This window comes from Leishmania martiniquensis, chromosome 36 (genome assembly GCF_017916325.1).
Source record: "Leishmania martiniquensis isolate LSCM1 chromosome 36, whole genome shotgun sequence".
Taxonomy (NCBI): Eukaryota; Euglenozoa; class Kinetoplastea; order Trypanosomatida; family Trypanosomatidae; genus Leishmania; species Leishmania martiniquensis.
Genome location: NC_090171.1, coordinates 1,220,096 through 1,245,455, shown reverse-complemented (window position 1 = coordinate 1,245,455; position 25,360 = coordinate 1,220,096). Strand labels below are relative to the sequence as shown.

Sequence of the window (25,360 nt, the reverse complement as noted above, 5' to 3'; positions counted from 1 at the left end):
ACACGTACGCACAGAGAGGGACAGTAGCTGTGTGCGCTAAAGCAATGAAACGATCGACAGGTCAGTGCTGAGGCTGGCAAAGGAGGCAACAACAAAAAAAGAGGAGCCTGCGTATAAGCGTGTGTGCTCGTTCGTGCAGGCGTATGTATCCATGTCTGTGTGTGTGTGTGTATGTGCTTACTCACACGCTCCCAAGACATGTATCCGCATCCTTTGCTTCATCTCCTCTTTTCCCCTCATTAGGCAGCAGAAAAGGGGGACAGAGCGAAACCAACGACGAAGAAAGCCAAGGCCTTTTCCTGTTCTCTGCGTGAATGCGCACGCATACACACACGCATGCGCGCTCCCTTCGTCAAAAACTAAGCAGATGAAGCGCGCCAAGTCTCCAAGTGTGTTGCCAACCTAAGAAAATGACAAAGACCAAGCGAAAAAAAAAAGAAAAAACCCGCGCCGCTGTGGCCAGCGACGTGGCAGATTCGGCGCACCTTCACGTCACCAAGAGAGAAGGCAAAACAAAGCCTGCGCTCCTCGCTCAGATGCAGACGCATGTGGAGCGGCTCTCCTGGCTCGTGCCAAGCGCCCTCGCGTGCTCTCTCTCTCTGCTCCCTCCGCCTATCTGCCTCCCCTGTGCTGCTGGTGAATGACACATGCACCCACACAAGGTAAAAGGCGGGGAGCGATGCGGAGCCGGACGCTCTCCATTGCCTAACACGAAAGAAAGCGCGTGACGTTGTAGGTATGCGCGTCTTCTCCGTTGGTATCTCTGTTCATCGCACGGGCGACACATGAGTGCAAGTCGCACAAGCCAAAGACAGAGGCACCGTCAATCGACTCTCTTACTCCCTTTCGCTCTCATCCCTTCACCCTCCCCCCTCTGCATTTTATCAGCTGTGCGCAGACCGGCAAGAAGAGGGAAGGGGGGCACTTCTTCAGCATACTCGGACGAAAGGAGCAAGAAGGCGCGCTCGCTTGTCTAGAGTGTCGAAGAAACACAAAATACGAGGAAGGTACGGCTGCCATCGGCACATCTACCCCCCCCCATCCACCTCGCTCTCTCACTCCCTTCACGAACATCCTCCCCGCGAAGTGGCGCGAAGGTAAACAGCAAAAGCCGAGAGCATGTGGAATGGACGAGGTCATCAGCGTCATATCGAAGTGCGTCACACAGCTTGCCCGCTTCGTCGATGGCCCAACTGCGCACGCAAGTGTTCAAGCGGCGTCGACAACGGTCGACACGATAGGGAAATGCATTACGGATCATGCATACCTATTCACTGGTCAGGAGACGGGCATCCAGCGCGTGTGGGAGCTTGTGTGCCCAACATCATTTAGCTTGGGTGATGCGTGTTCTCCGGCAACTGCGCCGACTGCGACTCTCCTCTCTCTCTTTCGCCGCCTCACGGGTGCGGTGACGGCCTCCGCACGTGCGCCTGAGGCAGATATTCTGAGGCATCTTGTCAAGCTAATGTGTGCCGTTGTGAAACCACCGCTCGTGCGAGGCGCGTCAGTTGAGCAACTGAGGTGCCTCTTCGATGCCACGATGCGCTTGCTCAAGATGCTGCTTATACTAAGGAAGCACACGGATGTGCAGGCGGAATGCTTGCATCTCCTGCTCGCGCTGATGCAACCGTCAGGTTTGCAGGAGGCGCAGTGCGCGGCGCTGGCGTCGGGAGGTGAGGCCGCGCAGGTGGCCCAGGTGTGCATAGATCTCTGCGAGGCCAACCACAGCATTGCGCTTCGGCCTCAGAGCGCCTCAATGCAGCTGCTGGGATGTCTGTGTGAGCAACCCGATTATGCGCGCACCCTAAGCAGGCAGCTCGTGGAACGCATCTTGAAATGTTTCCTCGACGTTGCGAGGCGTCTGACCCAGCGGGCGGTGGTGAACCAAACGCTTGGAGAGGGTCTTCTGCGGGGCCTGACCGGGTTCCTCGGCAGTTTTCCGCTCCGCTGTGCAGAAGACGCTCCCGTCTTGGCCCTCATCAACAATATCGTGCTCAGCGCCTTGATGCTGGGCGAAAAGTCGACGAACTATGCCTTCTGCCTTTCGGCACTGTTCCTGCTTCGCCGTCAAGCCTCCGGCGCCCTTGCCCCCTTCACGCTCCTGTGCGCCGTCGAGTACAGCGCTGCTCTCAGAACTCTATGGATGCACCGCAACAGAGACGTGCGTCGAGAGTCCCTGTCGGCGGCAGCGGCCTTTTGGTCCACACTGAGCTCTCAGTTTCAGCAGCACCGGGTGTCAGAGGTAGCAGGTGCAGGCAACAAGTGCAGTACGGACGCCTCACACATGCTCCACCGCCTTTTAGAATCCCTTCTGCAGTCCTTGGACTCGTGCGCCGACCGGGAAGCCGCTTATGCCTTGGAGGCCCTGTATCACTTACTCCCCGCCGTGGCTGCTCAGCATGATCCACTAACGCTGCAGGCGATGAGTACACGCCTGGAGGAGCGCGTAGCGGCTCTGCTGCTCACCACATCTTCTGTGCAGACGGAGGCGTTGTTCCACCAGGTGCCGTACCTTCTCGCCACCCTTGGGCAGCTGCTGAAGCTGCTGCCGTCGGTATCGCCACGGCAGCATGCCGTGGCGCGGGAACTCGTGGACTGGGTCCTCCTCCTCTACCCGCACCCGAAGTTCTACAATCGCGAGAAGACGGTGCCAAGTGTCGTGGTTGTCATCACGGCGCTCATGCACCACCCGCGCACCCCGCATCACACTCTGCCGCGCCTTCTAAGCGAGCGCACCCTTGAACTTGTGGGCGAGGCGCCAGGCGCAGCCATGATGAAGCTTGCGGGTGAGCGTATCTCGAGTGAGGAGCGTTTGGACCGCATGGCAGCGCTGTGGACGAGGCTCCTGACGTCACGCGAGGTATCCGGCACAGAGGCCGAGGAAGAGTCGAAGCAGCGCCTCTCTGCCGCCTTTTACCGCGCCTGCACGGGCTTCTGCGAGCGGGCGCAACTCGAGGTGGTGTTCGTGGAGAGTAAAAGTAGGGCAACACTGGAGAAACTTTTGGTGGGCGGCGCCGATGGTATGCAGCCCCGCTTCCCAACGCAGTACAGCGCATTTTTGAGCTTCGTCGACTTCTTTGCCCGTCTCAGCGAGGGGCTCAGAGGGTCTGGTCGCGTTTGCCACCCACCAGCGGGAGAGAGGACGCTGTGGGTTGAAGCGCTGGTGCGTGGAGCCAGCGCCGCGCCGCACGTCTCGGGCTTTTACACGCTGCTTCACCGTACCGTCGTGGGCTGGGGTGTTTGTCCACACCTATGGAGACCGGAGCAGCCCGATGCGGATGCTCCACTCGCGGAGGGTACCCCGGGAGTCATCAGCAATGGGCGCTACAAGGGCCGCCTGCGCGTCCTTCCACTCCTGCGTCGCTTTTTCAACACCGAATGCCTGCGTCGAGTGTGCCTGTACAGCGAGGAGCTGCTTTACCAGTGTGCCATGTGCGTGGTGATTGGCGTGGCGCTTCTGGGGAGGGAGGAGATGGGTGAGGCGACCGCTAGTGGTGCTGGGGCGTGCAGCGACGGTTGCCTGGATGCGTATGTGCGTGCCTTCAAGGTTGTCGTGACAGCTACACCAACTCCACTGCACGATGAAGGTGCCCCCAACGGCACGAAGGGGGTGGGATACAGCTTCAGCAGCAGCCCCGCTGTGCTCGAGGGCAATCGGCAGTGCGCCTTGCGAGTTGTGGAGAAGAAAATGTGCGATTCGCCTCTGTGGGCAGCGGCGGTTCTGTCTGCGCTGATAAACGCCTCGCGCTCGGCAGAGGTGGAGGCTGCCGTGCGCATATCTGTGCAAATGTTGGCGGCTCGGCACGGTGTCACCATCGCCACGGAACTGCAGCGCCACGCACACAAGGAAGCGTTCGCGCTGCTGTGTAGGGGAGAGCGGGTCAGCAACAACCTTCGTGATAAGACGCCTCGCTGGCTGGCGACGCTGCACCCAATCACAGTGCCGCTCGCCCCAGCAGATAGCGCGCTGCACGTTGGGTACCTTATTCCCCTCATTTCCCGGTTGAGCCTGCACGGGAAGCAGCCAGCGGTTCGCATAGCGGCAGCGGAGGTGCTGCGCTGGTGTGCTGTGTGGACGATCGCCAAGAGAGCGAGGGAGTGGGACAGCGCCGTCTTTGCCCCGGTGCTGGCCCTCGCCTCTCTGGCCGGCACGAGCTCGGGCTACGATAGTGGTGCTGGCGGCAAGGGTGGTAGCACGGTGCCTGAGCAGCTACGTGTACTACTGATGCAAGCAGCTCGCTGGTTTGGTAGGTCAGCAGGCACCCCTCAAGAGGCAGAGTCGTTTGTGCTGGTTCTGCTGCGCGGACTTGGCGAGCGAGACGTAGCGCAGCGGCAGATTGCCATGGAGGCCCTCTTTGCCTATGCCCTGCCGCCCGTACAAGATCTGCAGGCGCCGACGCCGCATCTTCGAGCGGTCATCCGTCAGCTTGTAGTGATGGAGTGCGGCGTATCGGAGTGGTCGCGGCTGGGGGCGGCTCACTGCTTACACGTCATGATGCGCTACCTGTACAAAATCAAGGCGCCAGGGCTGGTGCGTGTAGTTCAGGCGGCGGTGCAAGGCGCCGTAGGCTGCCTGCGGCGCTGCACGGAGGCCCCCTTCTGGGGGACGATGGAGATGGCCACGTGCGACGAGGTGCAAGAGACGCTCCGCTACATGGGGGCGTACTGCCGCAACCTGAGCAAACTGGAAAATGAGGAGGAGAGGGCCGAGGCGGGCCAAGGCGCGGCAGATATTGTGCAAGCAGCCTCTGCGGTGCTGCCGGCGTTGGCTCAACGGCACACTGCTTGTGCCATCGCCCTCCTCCAAGCGCTACCAGCCATAACGCAGGCGAGCACCGGTGTGCATCCGGTGTTGTCGCCATCTCAGCAAGTGATTCGAGATCAGCTGCATCGGCTGGGTCCCGCCGCGGCGAGGTCGCCAGAATGCGTCATTGGTGGATGCGCTGTCCTCGTCGCATTCCTTCGGAGTGGCTGTTGCACCGAAAGCAGTGACAAGGCGACCGTGGAAGCGGCACCCCCCGGCATCTCTGCGCGGGCGGAGAACTGCAGCGTCGACCCCGAGCTGCTCTCACTGCTGACGGTTGTCCTTCAGGCCATCGTGGAAGAGGCGCGCGTGGCGACGTATGAAAACAGGTGCGTCCCTCCACGCCTCATGCGGTCGCTACTCGAACTCGTGAGCGCGGCCCCAGAGCAGACGCACGCCACACATTTCTCTCAGCTGTGCGCGCCTGCCGTGATTGCGCAGGCTGTTCGTGCAATGGCGGCGGGAGCAACAGCAGCCGTCGAGAAGGAGGCAGGAGGGGACGGCGAAGACGTAGCCGATGTTGTGCCGCTTCAGACGGGTGCCCTCTCCTCGCTGCTGCCGGCGACAACCCGAATATGCGCTGATCTCATCCAGTTCGTAATGCGCGTCGCTGACCAAAGGCGCCACGGGGCCAAGGTGGTCGAGGAAGTGCTCCGTGCCATCCAGGAGACTGGCGTGTTCAGCGTTTTCACCGCTGGCTCGCCTGCCGACCAGCTGGCCGATGCTTTAAGCATAGACCCGACAGCGCCCATTACCGGATCGGTGGCCCTCGCAGCCGTACTTTGCCAGGTGGAGGTCCCCTGCTCTTCTGCCTCCGAAACGCTGTGGGTGCGCATAGCCGATTCGATGAAGATATCTTCGAAGGTGGTGGTTGAGATGCTGTTTGCATTGCTGCGAAATGCCGCTGCTCTCAATGCCGCCGGTGGAGAGTGCGTGTGCGCAGCGCTCTTGGTGCTTTGCCTCAGTGAGGCCGACCCTACACTCCTTTGGCAGCACCTACGCGACCTGCTTGCTTCCGCCGCGGTGCCACACAATAACTTCGGCACGAGCTCCTCGTTCTTTGACAGCCTCGACAGCGACGACGACGACGACGCGGTGGCTGCGTCAGGCGCCAGGTGGGGCTCGGCACCCCTGGGCCGCGCCTTCGGTAGCGCCATCACGCGGTGCTGGCAGCGAGCAAGTGCTGCGCTGCCCACAGACCGTCTCGTTTCCGCGCTCCCATCCTTGGTGGCGGTTGTGGCGCCAGAAGGCGCACATCGAGGTCAAGACAAGGGTGTTTTCCTCCCCAGCCTCGTGGGGGACTGGCTCTCGGAACTGCAGCGTCGCCCCCTGGCATCTGAGCACGACAGAGTACTCTGCCGTGTGTGCGCAGATATGGTTGCAGCGGAGCGGGAGGCGCTCAAGAGCGCGCCGACAGAGGCGCAAGACGACGGCTGCGGTGTCTGTCGGCTCACACTCTTGCTGATGCTTGTGCGACTTATAGGCCCTGCCATCCAGACAGATCCGACGCTAAGCAACCTGCTTCGCGATCTGGTCCTGGACGTGGGCAAGCCCGCTGACATCTACAGCACCCTGGCAAGCATGGATGCAACAAACCGTGTTGTCTGGGGCTTTCACATGCTGAGTGCGATGATGACCCCCCGTCCGGTGCGCCGCTCCTTGGCGATGTTCCCTGTTGATTCAGGAACTGTGGAGGCATCGTCTACTTTCCTGCAAGAAGTTTTCAGCAACGCATTGCCGCTGCGGTGGACGGAGCTGAAGACACCGCTGGAAAAGAGGAACGCTGCCGAGGTGGTCCGATCCGGGACCACGCTCTTCGTGGCGGTGCTTCCCCACAACGTACAGGTGCTCGAGGTTATTGTCCATCTCCTCGGAAAGGAATCTATACCGCAGCGCGACACTATTGCTCGCGAGGTGCATAGAGCACTGCAGGCGTTGAACATCTGCGATCCAGCGCTGCAGCTGGACGCGTTCAGCTGTGCTTCCCGCTTGTTGCGCGACCCACGCACACACCCTAGCATGTGTGACGCCCTTGCCGAGCACGTTCTTCTTCCACTCCTACACTCTTCCTCTGCGTCGGTGCGGCTGAGACTTGTCGAGAAAGAGGTTCGCAAGTGGGTGGCCGAGGCCAGCACAGCACCCGTGCTTGGGCGCTTCTCTGTCCAGACGGCTGCTTTCTCTTTTCTGGCGCTGATGCACTGCATGTGCCCTCTGACTGACTTGCGAGGATCGATCAACGCAGCGTTCACGGGCAGAAATGCACATGCAACCGGTGAGGAGCTTACGCTCGAGGTGCTAAAGGCGTGTCAAGCGGCATGGCAGCCACTGAGTACGAACGGCGAAAACAGCGCTGCGGAGACGGAAGCCGGCGTTGACGACAGCGCGCACGCGGACGCCCCGCACCGGTATCGTCAAGCCGCATTCTGGTGCCTATTAGCGGCACTCTCGCAAACGCGGCAGGCAGAGCAAGTCTTCTGCCATCACCTTTTTCAAGAAAACAGCGTTCCGAGGTGGAGCGCCCTCTGTCCCCCTAAGCGGCCTGGCGTCTTCGTGACAGGCTCACTGTCCACAGAGGGAGAGGAGCCGACTCAGGGCAGTAGTGACGTCCCTCAAGCGGCGCAGATGTGGCGAGACATGGAGAGCAACCAAGTTCCGGAGCTGTTCGCGCATCTTATTGAGTGCTTCCCTTCGTCGTCGGTGGCGCAGGGCGAGCCGCCGGCGTGGGTGCACGATTTCGTCGCCCTCATGCAGCGCCCACAACTGCGCCTACCCGTCAAAGAGGTTTTTTACAGGATTGTGTGCCGTCACGAGCGCTTCTTTTGCACCTTCGCACGGCGCATCTTTGACGGCGTTGCCGACTCCGTATCCGCAATGGCACCTTCGGAGCCGGCAGGGAAGGTCGTTTGGGACCTTCTTGGTGTCCTCGCCAGATGGCGGCGCGAAGGGGGTCCAGGAGTGCTAGCTGTGGGTAGCGCTGCATCGCTACACGCGCTTGCTCGATATGCTGCTTTTCACCTGGCATGGGAGCACTCTTCTGCTCCGGAGGAGGAGAGTCAAGTACTCGACCTCACCTCCCGCGAAACATTTGCTGAGCTCCTGAAGCAAGTCCGCCGGACGCAAGAGGAAACACCGGCAAGTCTATCTACCCCGCCGCTCACTGCCGAAGAAGTGAAGATACTTCTTTCCCATCCCGTGCACAATCACCGCGCTACCTTGGAAGTGCTTTATGTGGTTACCGACGCGTGCGGCTGCCTCGGCTGCACCGGAGACAGCTGTGAAGTGGAGGAGGTGTACCGATTGCTTGGCGCTTTTCTCGATGCCTCGGCGTCACCGCAGCTGTGCCGCATCGCTGCGCGACTCGTAGGCCTTGAGCACCGTCTGCTGAGCGAAGCGGCGACAGGGGCGCCGCTCTCGGCGGCCAGAGAGGTCCTCCTGAACACACTGTGGGGCATCGCTTGCGCGAAGCTGGATACGTATGTATCGGGCACGAAGCTTTTGGATGTCCTCGAGGCGATGCAGGCGGAACAGAGTGGTGACTTGGTGTACCAGCTGCTCAGCCGCACAGACATCCTGCATCGTTACAGCACGAGGAAGGACTCTGAGAAACTGCGCATCTTGCGCGTATTGGCACGTGCTGGCACCTATGTCGCCGACAACTACGACTCTATTCACATACGCTTGGTTGGTCAGCTGCAGGGCGTCCGTGGCGACCTTTTTCTGTGCATCTATAGGGTTGTGAGTAGCGCCTTACCACATTTACGGATGGGGTCGGTGCGTCATGTTCTACGTGATTGGTGCAGCCTCGATGCCTTAAAAGCGGTGGAGTTGGCTGAGCAAGCGCGCGTTGCCTTCTATGAAATGGGTTTGGCTGCCTTGAGGAGGTGGGCGTCCTTGAGAGGGGATGAAGAGAAGCAGGACGGCGGCGACAACGACAGTGCAGGTGTCGAGGTATTTCTGGTGCGCTGTGGACTCTGCGACCCTTCGCCTGCGGTGCAGGGCATGGTGCTGGAGTACATTGATAGTCACTCTCAGCACGCGCCACGCACGATGTGGGGGCGCCTCACGTGCCTTTTCACAGCCAAGGACGAGCCGAATGAGGATGACGGCCGTGGCGGTGGGGGGTGGGTGCGGCATGTCGCCTTCCTACTTCTCTCTCTGGCGAAACGGTCGCACAGTTGTGCGAATCCCATCTGTGCTTTCACCGAAGCCTCGCAGTTGGAAGTGACCTATCCGACGCCGACGGTGAACGCCACCAACGCGGCGGAAGGCTCAGGTGCGCGGCAGCAGCCCAAGAACGTCCCCCTCTTCTCTCAAGCAGCTCGGCACAGTGGTCATGTGCATACGGGGAAAGCGGACGTTGTGTGCCCGATTACAGCTGCGCTCTTCAGGCATTATGCGGCACCTGCCCTGGCACCCGCGGCTTCACAGCTGCAGCAGAAGCCGCTATCAGGCGCAGGGCACTCTCGAATAAGTGGTACGTGCCTGACTGATGCCGCGCGTCGCGCCGCAGCCCGTTCCCGGCTTCACATGGAACGTGGCGATCCCGTGCAAGGCGACGCGGCAGCATTGGTCGGCGTGACTGCATCTGGGCACATCGATGGAATAGCGCAGCCACGCTTTGTGCGTAGCGTCGCCCTCCCAGCTCGTCATTCGGCGACCAACGCACCATCCATGGTGCCCCTCCTTGGAGGCTATGCGGCCGGACGCTTCCTGGAGGCTCGGCTGACACTGAAGTCTCTGTTGGTGCCGCTGCAGGTGCTTTGCCTCCACGATGATGAAATGGCCGCTCGCGTGCTAATCGATCTCGTCAGCAACGCCGCCGCTGCATCCACTACCATTGATGAGTCGTCACGCGTGGCCTCCTTGGAAAGCACCCTTGCATTCCTCTTGCCAATGAAGAGCGAGGCGACGATTGGGCAGTGCCAGCATGCCGTGTACCCATTTAAACTCTTCGTCGCGCTAGAGCTCCTGTTGCATGTGCAGTCTGCTTGCGGGCTGTCACTTGATAGTGTCGACTGCGCAGCTCTTGTGCGCCTCGCAAGTGACGCTCAGACGCGAGGTGGTAGTGCGCTACCGGCGCCCCTGCCCATTGCGGACGGCACAGCGCAGGTTGTGGAAAGATTGCTGACGTTGCTGCAGCCGCTGGAAACGCAGGCCTCGCGCGGAGGACCCTTTATGACATTTCCTGTGCCGGTGTGGCACGCCTATCACATGGCGCAGCGGCTCCGTCGCAACGATGACGTAGCATTGCAGGCGGCTTTACGCTTGTTCAAAGCTACGAGGGGGCATAGTGCTCAGCTCATCTCGTTGCAAAGTGCGCTGCACGCCATCGAGGTGGGCGGGGAGGCCTATTCGGTGCGCGCGATTACAAAACTTTTGGAAGACGAGGAAGAAGCTGCAGCAACCGCGACAAGGGCAGCGTCACCTGCGACGCATGAGAGCAGTGGTGCCCTCAGCTCGTTTGCTGCTCGGGCGGAAGTTCTGCGCCATTACCGGAGCTGTGCCTCACGGCAGCTGCTGCGTTGGGGCGATGCAGCGTCAGCGTTGGAGTCAAGAGCGACTGCGGGAGCATGCGAAAGCGAAGAAGCAAGCGCTGACAGCGTTTGGCTCCGCCTACGCGCGCAGCTACAGCTGATCTGCGACAGGGCTGCGTCTGCAACGACTGTGGGAGCCTCGACACCACTGCAGCACCGCACAGGGTTCGAGTGGGGCCTGTGTCTCATGGCGAATGGACGCTGGCTGGATTGTCAGCATCATGTAGAAACGTCTGTGAGTCAACTGCTTGAAAGCGCCGTTACTGCCGTAGACAGCAACGGCCGCTCACTGATTGACGGCTACCTCGCCGCCAATGCCCTCTCTCAGTTGGCAGATGCCGCACAAGTGCTGCGAGTGGTGTCCACAAGCGCTGCGGGCACTGCCAGAGCAGCACTCGAAACTTATCTCGACAAGATGCCACCATCGGTGCCCAGTGACCGCGCACACGGCCCACTCTTCATCGACGATATCCTCCTCATCCGCAAGCTCGTTATTGACTATCACATCCGGCCGACGAGCGGTCTTGCGCGCCGCTTGCAACTCACGGACGACAAACGCCGCGAACTTGTCGCACGGGCCCATGAGCTGCTGGGCGCGTGGGCGGTACGGCGGTGCGTCCAACTGCTGCGTCTCCCCGTAAAGACAGGCGCGATTGAAACGATAGCGGCGAATGCGGCGCATAGTACGCTTTCAGAGCCGACACGCTGCGCGCTGTCGCTCCTGCAGAAGCGAAGTAGCTTTTTTCCTTGTACAGCTTTGCCAGAGGAAGGGCGTCACGCATCACCGGAAGAGATCCTCACCGCGCTCCTGCAGAGAACGAGGAGAAACATGCAGCAGCATGCGGCTTCGGGGCTGTTGTCACCCACAGCGGCACAGCCGTGGGCCGCCGACGCTGCTGAGTGCGAAGTGGAGATGCTCGCCTCTGTGGGTGGCATCTTGAGCGGCTCTGCTGAGTCGAAAAGCTCAGCACCAGAGCGAGAAGTGTGGGTGTCAGCGCTCGAGGACAAGCTGCGGGACGCGGCACCATCCCACATGGCCCTCCTCAGCGCGCTAGAGAAACTGTTGCCGCTCGTGCCGCGCGGCGGCGGCACCCTCGGCGATGTATCTGAAGATGCGGCGGATGCTGCCGCCCGCCCGCCCTCGGTCACAGCCGCAACGCGATCGCTTTGGCTCCTCTACGCCAACACATTTCTGTGGTGCGCGCAGGCAGGTAACGACCGCAGTATAGACGCCGATAGTGAAGGGCATCTTCCAGTCTCTGCACGGGTGCCGCGGCTGCTTTCGCTGTTTGCCCTCCCGCCGGCGACTCAAGTCGAAGCCGAAGGTCGGTGGCGCAGTACATGGGAGGCCCTAGTTTTGCTGCCCGCGCAGGTGTGGCTCCCGTGGGCAAACCTTCTCGTCAACATGCTCGTGCAGACGGAGCACGTGGTCCTGGCTCGCATTCTACTGCGCCTCTGTCGTGAGCATGGGCAAGTGCTCTACTACCCCGTCAACTGCGCCTGGGGCAGTCTCGTCGATCTGAGAAAGCGTCGCAACGCCGGCCGCGTCATCGATGACGGCCTCGCAAGTGAACTTGCGGAGCTGCAGAGGTGGTACAAGTGCCACAGGATGGCGCTCGTGGCCGAGTTCACCGCCGCCCTTGAGGAGCTCGTGGAGCCCCAGCATCGCCTGGAGATGCGGTTGAGCGGGGTGGAACTCCTGGTGAAGCAGCACGAGGAGTGCACGCGCGGCTGCGGGGGCAGCACGCAGACGAAGTACCTCACAGATGCACTGCAACTGTACGAGCGCTGCAAAGATGATCTGATGAACACAGCAAGGTGGGGGCGCGCGCAACTCTTCCACCGCCGCGCCGCGCAGGTGTTGCAGGAGCTCGATCGCAGGAAGGCGTTTTCCACGGAAGTGCTTCAGTCCGTCGAACGGTTCAGGAGCGCAAAGAGAGAGGCCCTCAGCCAAGTGACAGAAGCGCTGAGCGCCCTCTCCACAGCGGAGTCCAGTGGCGTCACCAGGTCACAGGAGCTGGCTATGTACTCGGAGCGACTCCCGCGCGCGCTTGGGTGCAGCGCCACGGCTGCGACGACGCGCAGCCAGCTTGGCTGCACCAGCGACGCGGCCGAGCCGATCCTCCAGCCAGTTCAGCCGACACATCTCCTCCACACTCCGCAGAGCGCAGGTCAACAGTGCCGTACGCTGGTCGGAGTAGAAGACCGCGTGCTCGTGCTCCACTCGAAGCGCTTGCCGAAGAGGGTGAAGATCTACACATGTGCAGGCGCCTGCACCTACATGGTCAAAGGCGGCGAAGGCCTTCGGCGAGACCAGCGCATTCAAGAGGTGTTCACGCTCGCAAATATGTGCCTTCTCTTGTCGCCATGCTCCCGACCGTCTGCGCTGATGATTCGTACCTACGCTGTCATCCCCGTTTCCCCTTTTGTAGGGCTCGTTGGTTGGGTGCCCAAGACTGCCCCCCTGCAGGAACTGATGAAGGCCGCCACGCCGCCAGATGCGCGCAAGGCGGTGGAGCACTTCCGCCGAGCACGCGAAAAGCAGGGCGACATTCTTTCGCTGTACAAAGGCGCTCAGGTGAGCAGGAGCCCAGAGGGGGAGTACGAGGGTCTTGTGCTCCGCCTGCGTCAGTCGGCCCTTGCAGAGTCGCTCGAAGGCATCGCCCCTGACCACTGCTCTTGGTTTGGCGCCCGAGACGCGTTCTTGGACACAAACGCTGCCGCCTCGATGGTGTGCTTTGTACTGGGCGTTGGGAACCGCCACCCTCGCCATTCGTTGGTGGATCGCCTGAACTGTGAACTGGTGGCCATCGACTTCGGCTTGGCGTTTGGCGACGCCACGCGCAAGCTGCCGGCGCCGGAGCTAACGCCTTTCCGGCACACGCCGCAGCTGCAGAGGGTGCAAGGGGTGTTAGGGGACGACGTCACGCGCTGCCGCATGCGCCGCGTCCTGCACGTCTTGCGCACCGAGCAGCCTGTTGTCGAGGGAATGGTCGCCGCGCTGCTGATGGCGGATGTCGATGCGATAGGCGACGAGGCAAGTTGCATCGCTGCCCACCAGCTCGACGTGGTACGTGGAAAGCTGAATCTTGAGAGCCCTGCGGAGATTATTTTGCGCGATGTGGCGCTCAACGCGCACGTGACTCGAGATAAGGATGTGTGGAGCGGAGTCAAGGAGTGTCTCTTGCAGAGGAAGCGGGACGAGAAAGAAGAGGACTGCGAGCTCTCGGAAACGGCACTGTCGACGCTCCATTTGGAGGATGTGTTTGTGCAGCGGCTGCTACGCATCGCTTCTGATCCGCGCGTACTCGGCCGTGCGTGCGCCGGGTGGCAGGCGTACTTGTAGCACCGTGTGGCCAATGAGGAAAGAGGGGGGATCGATATGCAGGGCCGTGATGATGGAGAGAAGGGATGCGTACGATTGCGCGTGCACGTCTGCGCGGTGGTATTCAACCTGTGCATGTTGGAAGGCACGCTACCGATCTTTCGCCGGCGGCTACTGCGCCGCTACGAGTGCGCACCACATGTGCAGCGGTGGTTCCCTTCTCCTTCTACCAGCAGACGCGCACCGTCTATTCCTTCTCTTTTCCTCCGGCTCGACACAAAGGGCTCTCGCACAAGTGCATATCGTCGCGCATGCGCGCCACCCCCAACAAGCCACTATCTGTGCGTCGGAAAACGGAAAGAGGGCGCATGACGCCGCTTCATCTTCTCATCGTGCAGAAAACTGCTGACAAGCTCAGAGGAGGGCGGGGGGAACGCGCAGCAGCCGTCCTGTCAGCGGCATTTCGCCTTCGATCTTTGCTCATTCCTCTTTCCCCATCCTCCTGCTCGGTGCCCGATGGCGCCGCGAGCCACACCACTCGATCCGAATCGCCCTGTATTCCGTCGCCCATCTTCTTTACGCACATGCATGCATGCCTCTCTCTCTCTTGCATCTCTGCCCACTCTGCTTTCACCACCGGTGCGAACACTTCAAAACGAAATAGAAAGTAACGCCTGCGCACCCCCGACGACACATAGGGGATTTGCGCGCGCACGTGAGTGCGCATGTCGACACTGTCGTTCGCTTGACGGCGGCAACATCAGCTTTCTGTCTTTGAGGTGCGTCGGCGTCGGCGAAAGTGCGCGTGTGTGTATTCAGAAAGCGAAGCGAGCGAGCTAAAGCGCAACAGTCTTCTTACATATACATATTCCTCTGACGCCTTTCTCCCCCCACCCTGCACGTCAACAATACGCCGGCGCGACAGCAGCGCAGGCGCATCATTGCGACCTATACTCAAAGGCCTTCCTCCCCTCCCTTCGATTCGCCCACGGAAAGGGACTATACCAGGCGGGAGGGGCCTTACGTCGAGCAGGTGCACGCGTGAAGGCAGAGACGACGACTGGTGTACGAAGAAGGCCATCCCATCTGCACTCGCGCTCCTGTATTGGATCAGACCCAAACCAGAAAAGGCCCAGAAGGCAGCGTCATGTACGCCACAGTGCCGATACTCACGTTGGGGCCGTACTCCCTCGCCCTGGTGGCGGGGCTGCTGCTGTACTGGAACACCTCTCTCATCATTTCGCGGGCGCTGACAGCATTCATTGTGGCCATGATCGCCATGAAGCTAGACCTCGCCTTTCACCTGTTCTTCAGCTGCTGCCACCGGCTCGCCTCCCTCCTATGCCGTTTCCGCCCGTTCTCGAACCCAAGCGACACCCTCGACCTTCTCCACACGCAGTCGCAGTTCTACTCCATTGCTGACATGGTGAGCCTTGCACTGCTGGTCGGCAACGCGCTGCAGTTCTGGCCTGCAGCCTTGGTAACGCGCATCGGCCTTTCCGCTCTTGCCACCCGCACGGAGATGGGCATGCGCTGGTGGCAATCGCAATCGGCAGCCGAGCATGCCATCTTTGCACTTGGATCTCTGCTGTGTTGCGTGGGGTGTGCGCTGCAGTGGGCCTACTACACGCTTCTCCCACCAGAGGAGCGGACACAGGTTGGGGAAAGCTCGCTTCTGATGTGGTATACTTCCATTGTGTACATCGCGGAAGTGGGACTGCGCAGCGCATGCGCGCTGGTGACGGCGGTGATGCGGATGTGGGGCTACGGAGTACTCAAGTCTGTGGCATGCCGCGTCGATCATATCGCCGTGCAGGCGCTCGAGGACTCAGGTCTGAACCCGTTCTCTGAGATGCACGAGCTCTACATGCAGTACCTCTACGCTGTCGCATGCGCCGCTACGGCGTGGTACTACACCTCGTCCTCTACCCCAATGTGGATGCAGTGTTTCATGCTCTTACGCATATATCTTATCACACTGGCCTCAGGCAAGCTTCGCCACTATCGCCAGGTGCTCGACCGCTTCCCCTCCGTCGCTGCTGACCCCACCAAGGCGTGCGGTATTTGCCTCGATGACTTTGTGGATGGAGAGAGCGTGAAGTGCCTGCCGTGCGGGCACACCTTTCACGGAGCATGCGTCCGCTCCTGGCTCATCCGCGTTGCTGTGTGCCCGACTTGTCGGCAACCTGTCGCACAGCTAAGTCATCAGCACTTCGCGACGGCGCACTCTGAGCGTGCGTCACGGCAGCCGCGGGTTTCGCTAGATATGCGCGTACCAGCGGCGGGCGGTGGCTTCACCGGGTCGCTACAGCCGCTTGCCCCACAATTGCCAGCCCCCGCTCCACTAGTCAACGCACCAAGGCGAAGTGCGAGTCTCAGCGATCGGGACGCGCTGTTACAGTCGCCATCCATTCCAGTGGAGGCTCACAGGCTGCCACATTATGAGGAACTGCAGCGCATCGATGCCAAGCGTCGGTCACTAGCCTTTCACCGCCAGCAACAGCTCTTTCTGGAGGGCGTTCGCACCACCGCATCACCGCAGGACCGTCAGGAGGCAGAAACGGCGGGTCGCGTGAAAGACCAAAGCACCGGCGTCGATGAACTTCTTTTCACGGAGACACCACTCCTTCCTGCCGAGTCGGCGTCGCCACCGACACATCACGGCACCTCAACCGGACGTCGCAAGCGGCAGCGAGCACCGCCGGAGAGCACCCCTGGCATCATCGCAAGCAGTCGAAACACGGCCACTTTTGGAGCTGCGGAGACAGAAAGTTTGCCATCGCGGCGGAGGAGGGAATAAAAGAGAGGCCGATGCCGGCGGAGTCGATCCCGTGATCCCACCCCCATCCCCACGGCAGCGTGCACGAGCCCCTCTCGTGGCAATCGCACAACACTCGTCTCATGGCGCTTAGTGTTTGCCCCCGCCCTCCTCCTCTTCCCCTGGATCATCTTCCGTTGTTGCCTTCCATGCCCTGTGCCCCCGCCCCTCTCGCGCCGTGTGAGTAATAGCCGGCTCGCCACCATTCGTCGACTCCACTCATAGTGCATCACGTCCTCAAGGAGGGCCCGAAGAGACGGAACCGATCAGCAGCTCTGAAGCATAAGCGCCACGGAAGGGAAAGGGCGGGAGACCTAGCGCGAATATGTCAGCGGAAATGGATCGATGCCGCAGTGATTTAGGGGGGATGTGTTGTAGCCTTAACGACGAGGTCTTCAGCCCCACACGCACCTATTTCCGCGTTGGGGCATCCGGGAGGTGGGAAGAGGAGGAAGGAAAGGGGGAAAGAGGGGGACACGCCGCGCTGTTTTTGGTCCGCGCACAAGATGGCGCCGCTGACGTTTTCGTTTGCCTCATCGATGTTTCCCTTTTCATCTCTGTGCGTAAATGAGTGTCTGTCTGTTTCTCTGTGTGTGTGTGTGTGTGTTTCGCGTACGCAGTGTTGATTCGTCCACACGCCTGCTGCTGCTGCTGCCGCCACCGCCGCCTCTGGCGTCTGATGTGCATCACGTGGTTTTTTTTGCGTTGTGTATAAATTCTATGCCGCCCTTTTGCTACTCTTTTTATTATGCTGGGATTCTCTCTCTCTTTGTGTGTGTATGTGTGTGCGCACGCGCTTGCGGGTATGTTGGAGAGACATAGAGACAGAGAGAAGGATGAGGGAAGGGGAAGGGGCGATGTGGAAAGGGAGCTGAATGACGGCTTCAGTGCCGCCTCGCCGCCGCCACCCCTCGTCCCCTCGAAAGGCATGAGCGCCTTCACCTCCACCAACAAAGGGAGAAGTAAATCGAAAGGCGTGAGCACGATGGGCTCAGTCAATTACCGCAGATGCGCGTATGTTACGCCAAGTCCTCCTCGCGCATGATGCGGTCATCATCACCCGCAGCTCTTCCGCGCGCCCTACCCCTCTTCGGTCCTCTTTGCGCTGCAGCACCGACCCTGCGCACGCGGGTGTTCGGTAGGGACTACTCGCTCTGTTACTCAGCGCAAGCGGATATGTGCTGCAGATCGGCATTATCGTTAGATGTGGGCCTCCTCTCTTTCTCTCTCGGCTCCAACTCACGGCATGCACTTGCTTTCTCGCCCCCGCCCCGCCCTCTTATTCGCACCTTTTTTCGCGTTCTCCAACTCGGCTACCAACACGATTAGAGGCTCCGCACCGTCTGGCCCGCGCTATCTCGTGCGCTTTGCGACCAGTCTCAGAGAGAGGAGCGCGCTCTCCGCGTAACCCGAAACGGCTGCATCAGCGCGGGAAGGGAAACTGAAAGCTCAGCGATGCTCCGGCACTCAAAGGATCTGCAGATGTGCCGCAAGACGGCCGGCATCGCCGTCGGCTACGTGTGCCGCCTGCACGAAGGCCGCTGTGTTATTTGTGACCTGCAGTTCAACGAGATTGTTGACACAATGCGTGAGGTACACCTCTGCGAAGACTGCAGCGTAATAGCTGCCGAAGGTGAGGAGGCGTGCATCATGTGCGGCTCTCGGCGAGTCACCGATGTGGCCTACTACTGCCCCTACTGTGTAGCCTTGGAGAAGGACAGAGATGGTTGTCCACGCGTGTTGAATCAGACGCGCCAGCAGCGCTTGGCTGCTCTTCGTGCCGCCGTCTCGCGTTGACGCAAGGGGAGGGTGGAACCACTAGGAGAGCGATGTGGGGAAGAGTTCGTGTGTGCCTAGGGCTCCTCTCTGCGGCGCCCGCCTCCTATTACTCTTCCCCTGGCCGCCTCGATGTGGCGTACTCATCTCCCTCTGCTTGCGCTTGCTGTTGCAGGGTTTATCTCGGTGTCTGAGTGTGCGGCGCGTGCGCGCCTAGAGGGATGGTTGCGACGGAGTTGAAAGGACTGTCTTGCGGCACCCTCTGTTACTTGGGGTGTGGCGTGGTGGTCGAACCAGCGAATCCATTTTTGATGGAGCTGCGCGTCTAAGCAGTGATGGCGTAGGGGAACTGGGCGAAGTCCGTGCTCGCGTCCTTCGTTGAACGGAGATGACGGGGCATCGGCGATCGAACATCCTATCACCACAACCGAGAGAAGTCGATGGATGCGCGTTGCCTGTGGACCCGCTGGATGCGTCGAGCCTCCCTCCTCCACGTTGCCCCAAGCGTGTGGGGTCTCGGCGAGCGCGTCCATTCAAGGCAGTGGCGAGACGCTCAAGCATGAAGAACACACCTCGGGGACATGGTAAAGAGAGAAGGTCACCTGTGCATGCCACCTATGAGTGCAGTTTCGGGGAGGGGGAAGGCGCGTGCTGTGACCGTATCCCACACTCCTTCCATGCACTGCCTCTACTCTCTCTCTCGCTCTCCTCTACCCCCTTACCACCACCACCACGGTCGCTCTCCTTGTTTTTAGCTTGCGTGCGTGTGAGTGCTTTCTTTGCGGCAGGTGTCTCTCGACGTGTCTCGTGTGGCGCGTACTGTGGCGGGCGCGAATGAGGGTCCGAGCACCTCTCTCTGCGCCGTTCATCTCTCACGCAGACCCCTTACCGCCCTTCGAATCAGTGTAGGTAATGGCGCTGCTCCATGCGCCTAGCACTGCACTGGCGCGGCCCATCGCCGCTCTACGCGCGTCTGCGCGCAGCTTCAGCGTCCACTCGACGCGACTACTGCTTGGGCTAGAGCAGGTGCAGGATGTGCCCACCTCGTCCGACCGAAAGCCCACCGGCATGCACCGCGGTCCTGGAAAGCGCCAGACAGCACCCGCGGAGGCAGCACAGTATCAATTCATAAAGAAGTGGGACTTGCAGATGCGTGAAACGTGGGACGAGCTGGAGCCGTTCAAGGGGCTGCCGAAGCCAAAGGCGCAGTTCGGCAACGAAGCCGCCGAGGTCATTTGGCCGTACGCGCTGCTGCTCGAGAACGTCATCAAGGTACACCCGTACACCAAGTCTATTTATGTGTACTACAGCCAGCGGCAGAGCACACCGCTAGGAGAGCTAGCCGCACGGGTGGCGAAGCGTGCTTCGCAAGCATATCTGATCCCCATCACCTTCCACAACTCGCAGGTGTACGTGGAGGCAGAGATGCTGCTCGAGTACAGCGAAACGCCGTGGGTGGTCGTTCATTGCCTCGATGGCACGCACCGGCTCCTTCCCGTCAAGCCGCAGCCTGGTCAGACCGTGAAGGAAGGTGCCGAGGATTTGCTCAACGCCATCGTGAACGCCTGCAACGAGATGGGCGACGCTGTCAAGAGGCCGAAGGAGGTGATGCGGGTGCTTAGTGAGCGCCCTCTACAGAACCAGTACGTGCGTGTGAACTACCAGTGGTACGGCGATACGCCCGAGGAGCGCATGAGCCACCTCGTCAAGTGGGACTACGAGCCGGAGGAAGTGGCGCCGCAGTTGCGCAACCGCACACAACACGTGTTAGACTGGATGAACTACGATGGCAATCTGCCAACGCACAACTCCGTGCGCGTAAACATTCGCAGAGAAGCTGCTCGCATGCGCAAGCCTAACGTGTCGGCCGGCCCGAAGACTTTCTTCAACTCCTCAGGCTCTCGCGCCAATGCGCGCACCGCACGCTTTAACAATGCCCGAAGTCCGCAGTCGTAAGGCGTCACCCCATGGCAGAAATGAGCGCGTTTCGAGAGGGCAGCGGGGCCGCGGACTGGGCTAAGGCAATGCCCAAAGCGTCATACGCATGAGGCTTCAAGGACAGAGTGTTTTCTTTTTTCGTTCCTCGCTCGCTCGCTCTGTATGTGACGGTAACAGACGCCGATGTGCGACTGCTCGCTCTGGTGCTCTGATCTGTGGGCAATGGTGCGCGCGCATTGTGGGAATGGAAGGGGGTAGGCGATCGAGCAAGTGTGCTTAGTCGCAGGCACTCTGCGCTGGCGTGCTCTATGTAACCGGAACCTCCTATACCGCCTCGTCGGACATGAGAATCAGGCGCTTAGGACTCTCTTTGCCTCTGCCACAAAGCTAATCTGCAGCAGCGCACCTCGCTCCTTTTTCTCTCACGTGCTCTTCGGAGCAAGAAGAGGTGTAGTTGCCCGGTCTCGCGTACGTGTGCGCGAGGCGAGGTGTTCGCCGTCGCACCCGTTTGATGAGGGTGGAGGCGGAAGCAGGGATGAGCAGCTCAGCGTGCGGCCTAGGTCATGCTGCCAGCCCTCCGCTCGACCTACAGTCACCCCCTCCACCCTACCCTCTCCACCGTCACCGCCGCTACTCCTCCTCCTATCTCTCCTGTCTCGTCATCTTGTCTGATTCCCCTCGGCCAGGTAGGAGTGAGCAGACAACCTCCCGAGTGTTGCTTAGCACCCCCCCTCTTCCCTGCACCGCTACCTGACGTCTCAATGGACAGGGCACCGTTTGAGGATCAGGACCTCGTCATGGCCGCGCGCGAGAGCGCTCAGCATGCCATCAATGTTCAGAACGAGGCGTATCGGCAGGCCCTCAGCGAGTTGGCAGGAGAGCTGTACGTAAAAGCGTACGAGCATTCAATAAAGCAGACCATGAGCGCGTACGCCGCTCAGTGGAACATCAGTGGCGACGTGGGCGGGCCCGCGAACGCAATCCCCAACCTCCCCACATGCTGAGCGGGAGGGAGGACAGGGAGGAAGTCCCTTACACCACCGGCGCCCCCCCACACACACACACAGTCACGCATTCGCACACCGACGGCCGCTCTCATCCTTGTCGGTCAGGCCGGTGCTCCGTGCACCCTCCCCTCGAGCACCTCTCTTGGACCATCGGAGTCGAGAGCTCTGTAGGCGGACGTGAGTCAGCCTGTGTGCGTTGAAGAGTCACAGTCTCCATTGAACCACTGCCCGTGCGTGCCTCCACAGGAAGCCTCACATTTGCCTTCCTCAACGGGAGAAGAGAGAGCGCCAGACGAAGCTGTACGCTCCAGCTTTCTCCACCCCGTCTTGTGTGGGCGACCTCACGCCTGCGTGCGCACTTCAGCCGCCAGCCCCCCCTCTCTGGTTGCCATCATGAATTCCTCTCACCACTCCCTCCCCACTCCCTTTACCCCGGCATTTGGCCGACTTGGCAGGCACGCACATATACACTCAGACGCGCACGTGCACGTGCAGGGAGAAGAGGAAATCGAAACATGCAGAAACGTCGACCGGAGCGACAAGCAGTATGGGGACTCTGACCTGTGAACTATCGGAGAGCGTGGCGGCGTGCATTCGATGGCTGGACTACTTCAGCGAGACCCTCAACCCAGATCGACTACCGCGGCACGCCGTCCACCTGGACGAGATGGTCGCCCTTATGCGAAACGCGCCACCGCCGCCGCGAACGTTGCAAGATGAGTGGAGCACTCAGGTTTGGGCCATGCCAGGGGAGCCGTACGCCGTGTACCTCCTTCGCTGTCTCGCTCACCAGAGTGGTTTGACGCAGCTGTCGCCGCATTTCGCGGTGCGGACAACCGAGGTCGACGTCGACGATGATGTAGCCGCTGATGAGGCAGCAGGCACCTCTGCAGCACACCTGCCGCGCCTGTTCTGGGAGCGGTGTGTGGTGGCAGGCGTGCGGGTGGAGCCCACGACGACGAGCCTCCTGCAGACCGGCTGGGAAACGCAGCCGTGTACGCATTGTGCGTCGCGAGAAAGTGCAGCGGCTCACACGTGCGACCGTACCAGCAGGCAGCCGGGAATGGGCGTGTTGCCATTATTATACGGTGGAACCCGATGCAGCGAGTGCGGGCGTGCGCTTCCTCTTGTACCGACGTGGACTCGTGTGCTGTACTTGGTGCTGCAACGCCGTGATCGCCGCCGCGCCGCCGCCGTCACGTACGGCGAGGAGGCTCACCGTCACCTTTGGCTGGGCGCATCGGTCGACACTCTCCTGTACACATCCTCCACGGAACAGCAACAGGAGATTCTCGTGGTGCACGCTGCGGCGGCGGCAGCAGCGAGTTCTCTATCAGTCACTCTGCCATGTGCCGAAGCGGCGAGCGGCTCATCTCACCCCTTTGGCAGACAGGGCCGGTCGAGTTGCCGGGCCCTGCGGTGGGGAAGCGGCGCTGCCTTCTCCGCAGCAGCCGACCTCTTCAGTGTGGCCCGTCGTGTCGCCCCGCAGCTGCAGGGCCAGGCGCACGTAAAGGGGCTCCTCTTCTTGGTAGTGCTGCACGTGGTGTATTACGCAAGCCACCCGGCAGCGGCTCGGTCGCATCGGCACCCACTGCACGTGCTGCTTGTAGGACCAGCCAAAACAGGCAAAAGTGCGCTTCTGCGCGAGGCGGCGCAGCTCATCGGATTCGAGGCAGAGGTGCTTGACTCCACCGTGGTGCGAACTGGCGGCGGCGGCGCTGCTGGCGGTTCGTCGTTCTCTGCAGCCCTACCCACGCGGCGAAACGCCGTTCTCATGGCAGGCCCCGCCATGATTGCCTCGACGGTTGTGCTTGACCAACTCCCCTCTATCGCAGCGGCGGCGCCGCTGCTGGAAGCGATGGAGCGCGGGCACGGCTGCGGCGCGGCGAGTGCTGAAGGAGGAGCCGCTGCTGGTGCTCCGGATCTGTACGAGCTCCCGTCCACGATCATTGCTGCCGCGGGTGAAGAGAATGCTTCCGCCGTGCAACTGGCGCCATACTTCGCGCTGGTGGCTGCCGTGACGCCAACGAGATCGCTCGATGACACTGCGATCATCAGCCAAGATGTCGTCGCGGTATCTCGGGCAAGGTCGTCGCACAGCAGGGCAACGTCGCGCAGCGCGTCGCGCTCCACCCCGCTGTCGTCATCGCTGCAGCACCACTTTCAGCGCGGCCCACCCGTCCCGCAAAGAGCCCCTCCCATCCCGGAGTCCGGCGCCCTGTCGGAGCAGCTCACAAGTGACGATGTGCGCTGTTTTGTTCGGCGCGCCGCTGAACCGGTGCTGCTGAACAGCGTGGTGAGCCACGCCACGTGTTATGACGCGTTCATAGGCAAGCTGGTGGATTGCGCGCAGCTGCTGGAAGAGGCGCAGCCGCCAGCCTGTCAAGCTCTGCCTCCTCCCTCGGCGTGCCGTGGACAGCAGCACATCAGTCATCCGCCAGCTGCCTGCGGCCCCCTGCGTGCGGCACCTCTGGCCCTCGATGAGCACCTGCGTGTCTTGTGCGCTCTCTCTCGGGCCCGAGCAATGCTTGAGCCCGTGGAGCGCCTTCGCGACATTGGCTGGACAGCGGAGATGCGTGACGAAGTCTGGACGCTCTACCATGATCACCTTGTCGCGTGTGCTGGCCTAATGCAACGTCGCAGGTGCGGCCCAGGGGTCATGGAATCTCGTGGTCCAGTTGCGGTGCCTCGCATGATTCCGCGGCCCCCCTCAATGTTAGCCGCGGACTATCCGTCACTCAGTCGACTCAATGGTGAGGCGGCGGCTCTCGAAAGGGAGGGGGAAGGCAGGCTGTGGGCGATACCGTCACACGAGGGGCGTGTCCTTAGGCGTCCGCCGAAGGCGCCCTCGAAGAAGCGATGCAGACTGATGTTCCTAGAGCTGCTTCGCGAGCGCCAGCGCCTGTCCGGCCAGAGGGAGAGCGTCGTCTCTCCGTCGGAGGTACAGCATCTTTTTGGGCTGCTTGGTGGTAGCAGCGCCTTTGGTGATCCGCTGGATGTCGTGATGAGTCAGATGCAGGAGGAAGGGCACCTTCTGCGCCGACCTGGCGGGTGGCATTCGATGTAGAACGGCGCTGCTTGTGTGCTGCTGTCAGCTCATGGTCTTCGCTATGCTTACGGCCTGGGCATGGTTGCGCCTCGCTCGTCACTCAGCATGCGTCGTGAACGTCAATGCAGCTAACTTGTCGTCGGCTACAGCCGCTCCTATTGTCGTCGTAGCCTCTCTTTCGGTGCGTGTGCGTGTGTGTGTGTGTGCTCGGTTATTCCTGCTACTGTTCGCTCTCCCTTTCCTGCTACCACTGCACACTCGGACTAAAGAAGGAAGTAATAGGGCGACAGGTGGAGGGGAGCGAGAGGAGCGAATGCACAGCGCGCCCTCTCCATATATAGATAGATAGGCACCCTTACCACCACCATCACCCCTCCCCCACGCACAAGCACAGACACCAAAGGCATGCAGTCTTTCCAAGGCAAACGGTCGCCATATGAAGCTGCCTACTTCTTCAATGGGAGCAACGCCTCCGCGTTTCAGCAGCACTGCTGCCACTGCCTCTGCTCGACCTCCTTGCGACTGCCCTCCCCCTCTTTCTTTTGCACGCCTTCTCCTGCGGCCAAGTTTCGCGCTCACCTATCCTCGCACAAAAGCTTTGCGTGTTATCAACTCCAACTTTCCCGTACTTCTTTACATTACTGTACAGCGGCGCCACCAGCACTGACGCACATGCTCGTCTGCCCCCATCAAGGGAAGTATCGCCCTACGTGACAGCGACGCTTGTCGGTTTTGTTGGTAAAAGTTTATCCTTGTCGGAAAAGGGCCCCACCACCACCACCACCAAAGAGCAGGCGAGAGTCGACGGCCAACGTTGCTCCCCCTCTCCCCTCCCCTCCCCTCAGTGTCTTCTCTATTGGAGTGCACGCGCGCGCAGCGTCTCCGCAGCAGGGGTGGAGGGGCTTGCTGCCGCGATCCCACTGCTCATTGCGCCTTCTTTCCTATTTTTGTTGTTCTGCTTTCGTTTTTCGCTCGCCTTCGCGCGCTCTATGCCGTAACCGTGACGCTGGCGCACCGCACCCGTCTGCTTCCCCCGATCACTCCCTCCACTAACATTGCTTTCTTGACGCTCAGGAGCGTCACTACCTATCCGCGGTCTCACCCCCGGC

General features: G+C 61.0%; 6 protein-coding genes across 6 annotated transcripts; all 6 read left to right on the top strand.

Annotated features, from left to right (window-relative positions):
- Positions 1 to 1,126: 1,126 nt before the first annotated feature.
- Positions 1,127 to 13,684, top strand: LSCM1_00312 (uncharacterized protein; the record flags this gene model as incomplete). The annotated part of the gene is made up of 1 exon (XM_067317964.1): positions 1,127 to 13,684. The coding sequence occupies one exon, from the start codon at positions 1,127 to 1,129 to the stop codon at positions 13,682 to 13,684; it is 12,558 nt and encodes a 4,185-aa protein (XP_067174069.1).
- Positions 13,685 to 14,810: 1,126 nt separating this feature from the next.
- On the top strand, positions 14,811 to 16,463 carry LSCM1_00311 (uncharacterized protein; the record flags this gene model as incomplete). Its single annotated transcript, XM_067317963.1, has 1 exon — positions 14,811 to 16,463. One exon carries the CDS (start codon positions 14,811 to 14,813, stop codon positions 16,461 to 16,463), a length of 1,653 nt encoding a protein of 550 aa, XP_067174068.1.
- Positions 16,464 to 17,936: 1,473 nt separating this feature from the next.
- Positions 17,937 to 18,278, top strand: LSCM1_00310 (uncharacterized protein; the record flags this gene model as incomplete). Its single annotated transcript, XM_067317962.1, has 1 exon — positions 17,937 to 18,278. The coding sequence occupies one exon, from the start codon at positions 17,937 to 17,939 to the stop codon at positions 18,276 to 18,278; it is 342 nt and encodes a 113-aa protein (XP_067174067.1).
- Positions 18,279 to 19,169: 891 nt separating this feature from the next.
- LSCM1_00309 (uncharacterized protein) lies at positions 19,170 to 20,213 on the top strand (the record flags this gene model as incomplete). Its single annotated transcript, XM_067317961.1, has 1 exon — positions 19,170 to 20,213. The coding sequence occupies one exon, from the start codon at positions 19,170 to 19,172 to the stop codon at positions 20,211 to 20,213; it is 1,044 nt and encodes a 347-aa protein (XP_067174066.1).
- A 743-nt stretch (positions 20,214 to 20,956) lies between these two features.
- LSCM1_00308 (uncharacterized protein) lies at positions 20,957 to 21,199 on the top strand (the record flags this gene model as incomplete). Its single annotated transcript, XM_067317960.1, has 1 exon — positions 20,957 to 21,199. One exon carries the CDS (start codon positions 20,957 to 20,959, stop codon positions 21,197 to 21,199), a length of 243 nt encoding a protein of 80 aa, XP_067174065.1.
- Positions 21,200 to 21,749: 550 nt separating this feature from the next.
- On the top strand, positions 21,750 to 24,269 carry LSCM1_00307 (uncharacterized protein; the record flags this gene model as incomplete). The annotated part of the gene is made up of 1 exon (XM_067317959.1): positions 21,750 to 24,269. The coding sequence occupies one exon, from the start codon at positions 21,750 to 21,752 to the stop codon at positions 24,267 to 24,269; it is 2,520 nt and encodes an 839-aa protein (XP_067174064.1).
- Positions 24,270 to 25,360: the final 1,091 nt, after the last annotated feature.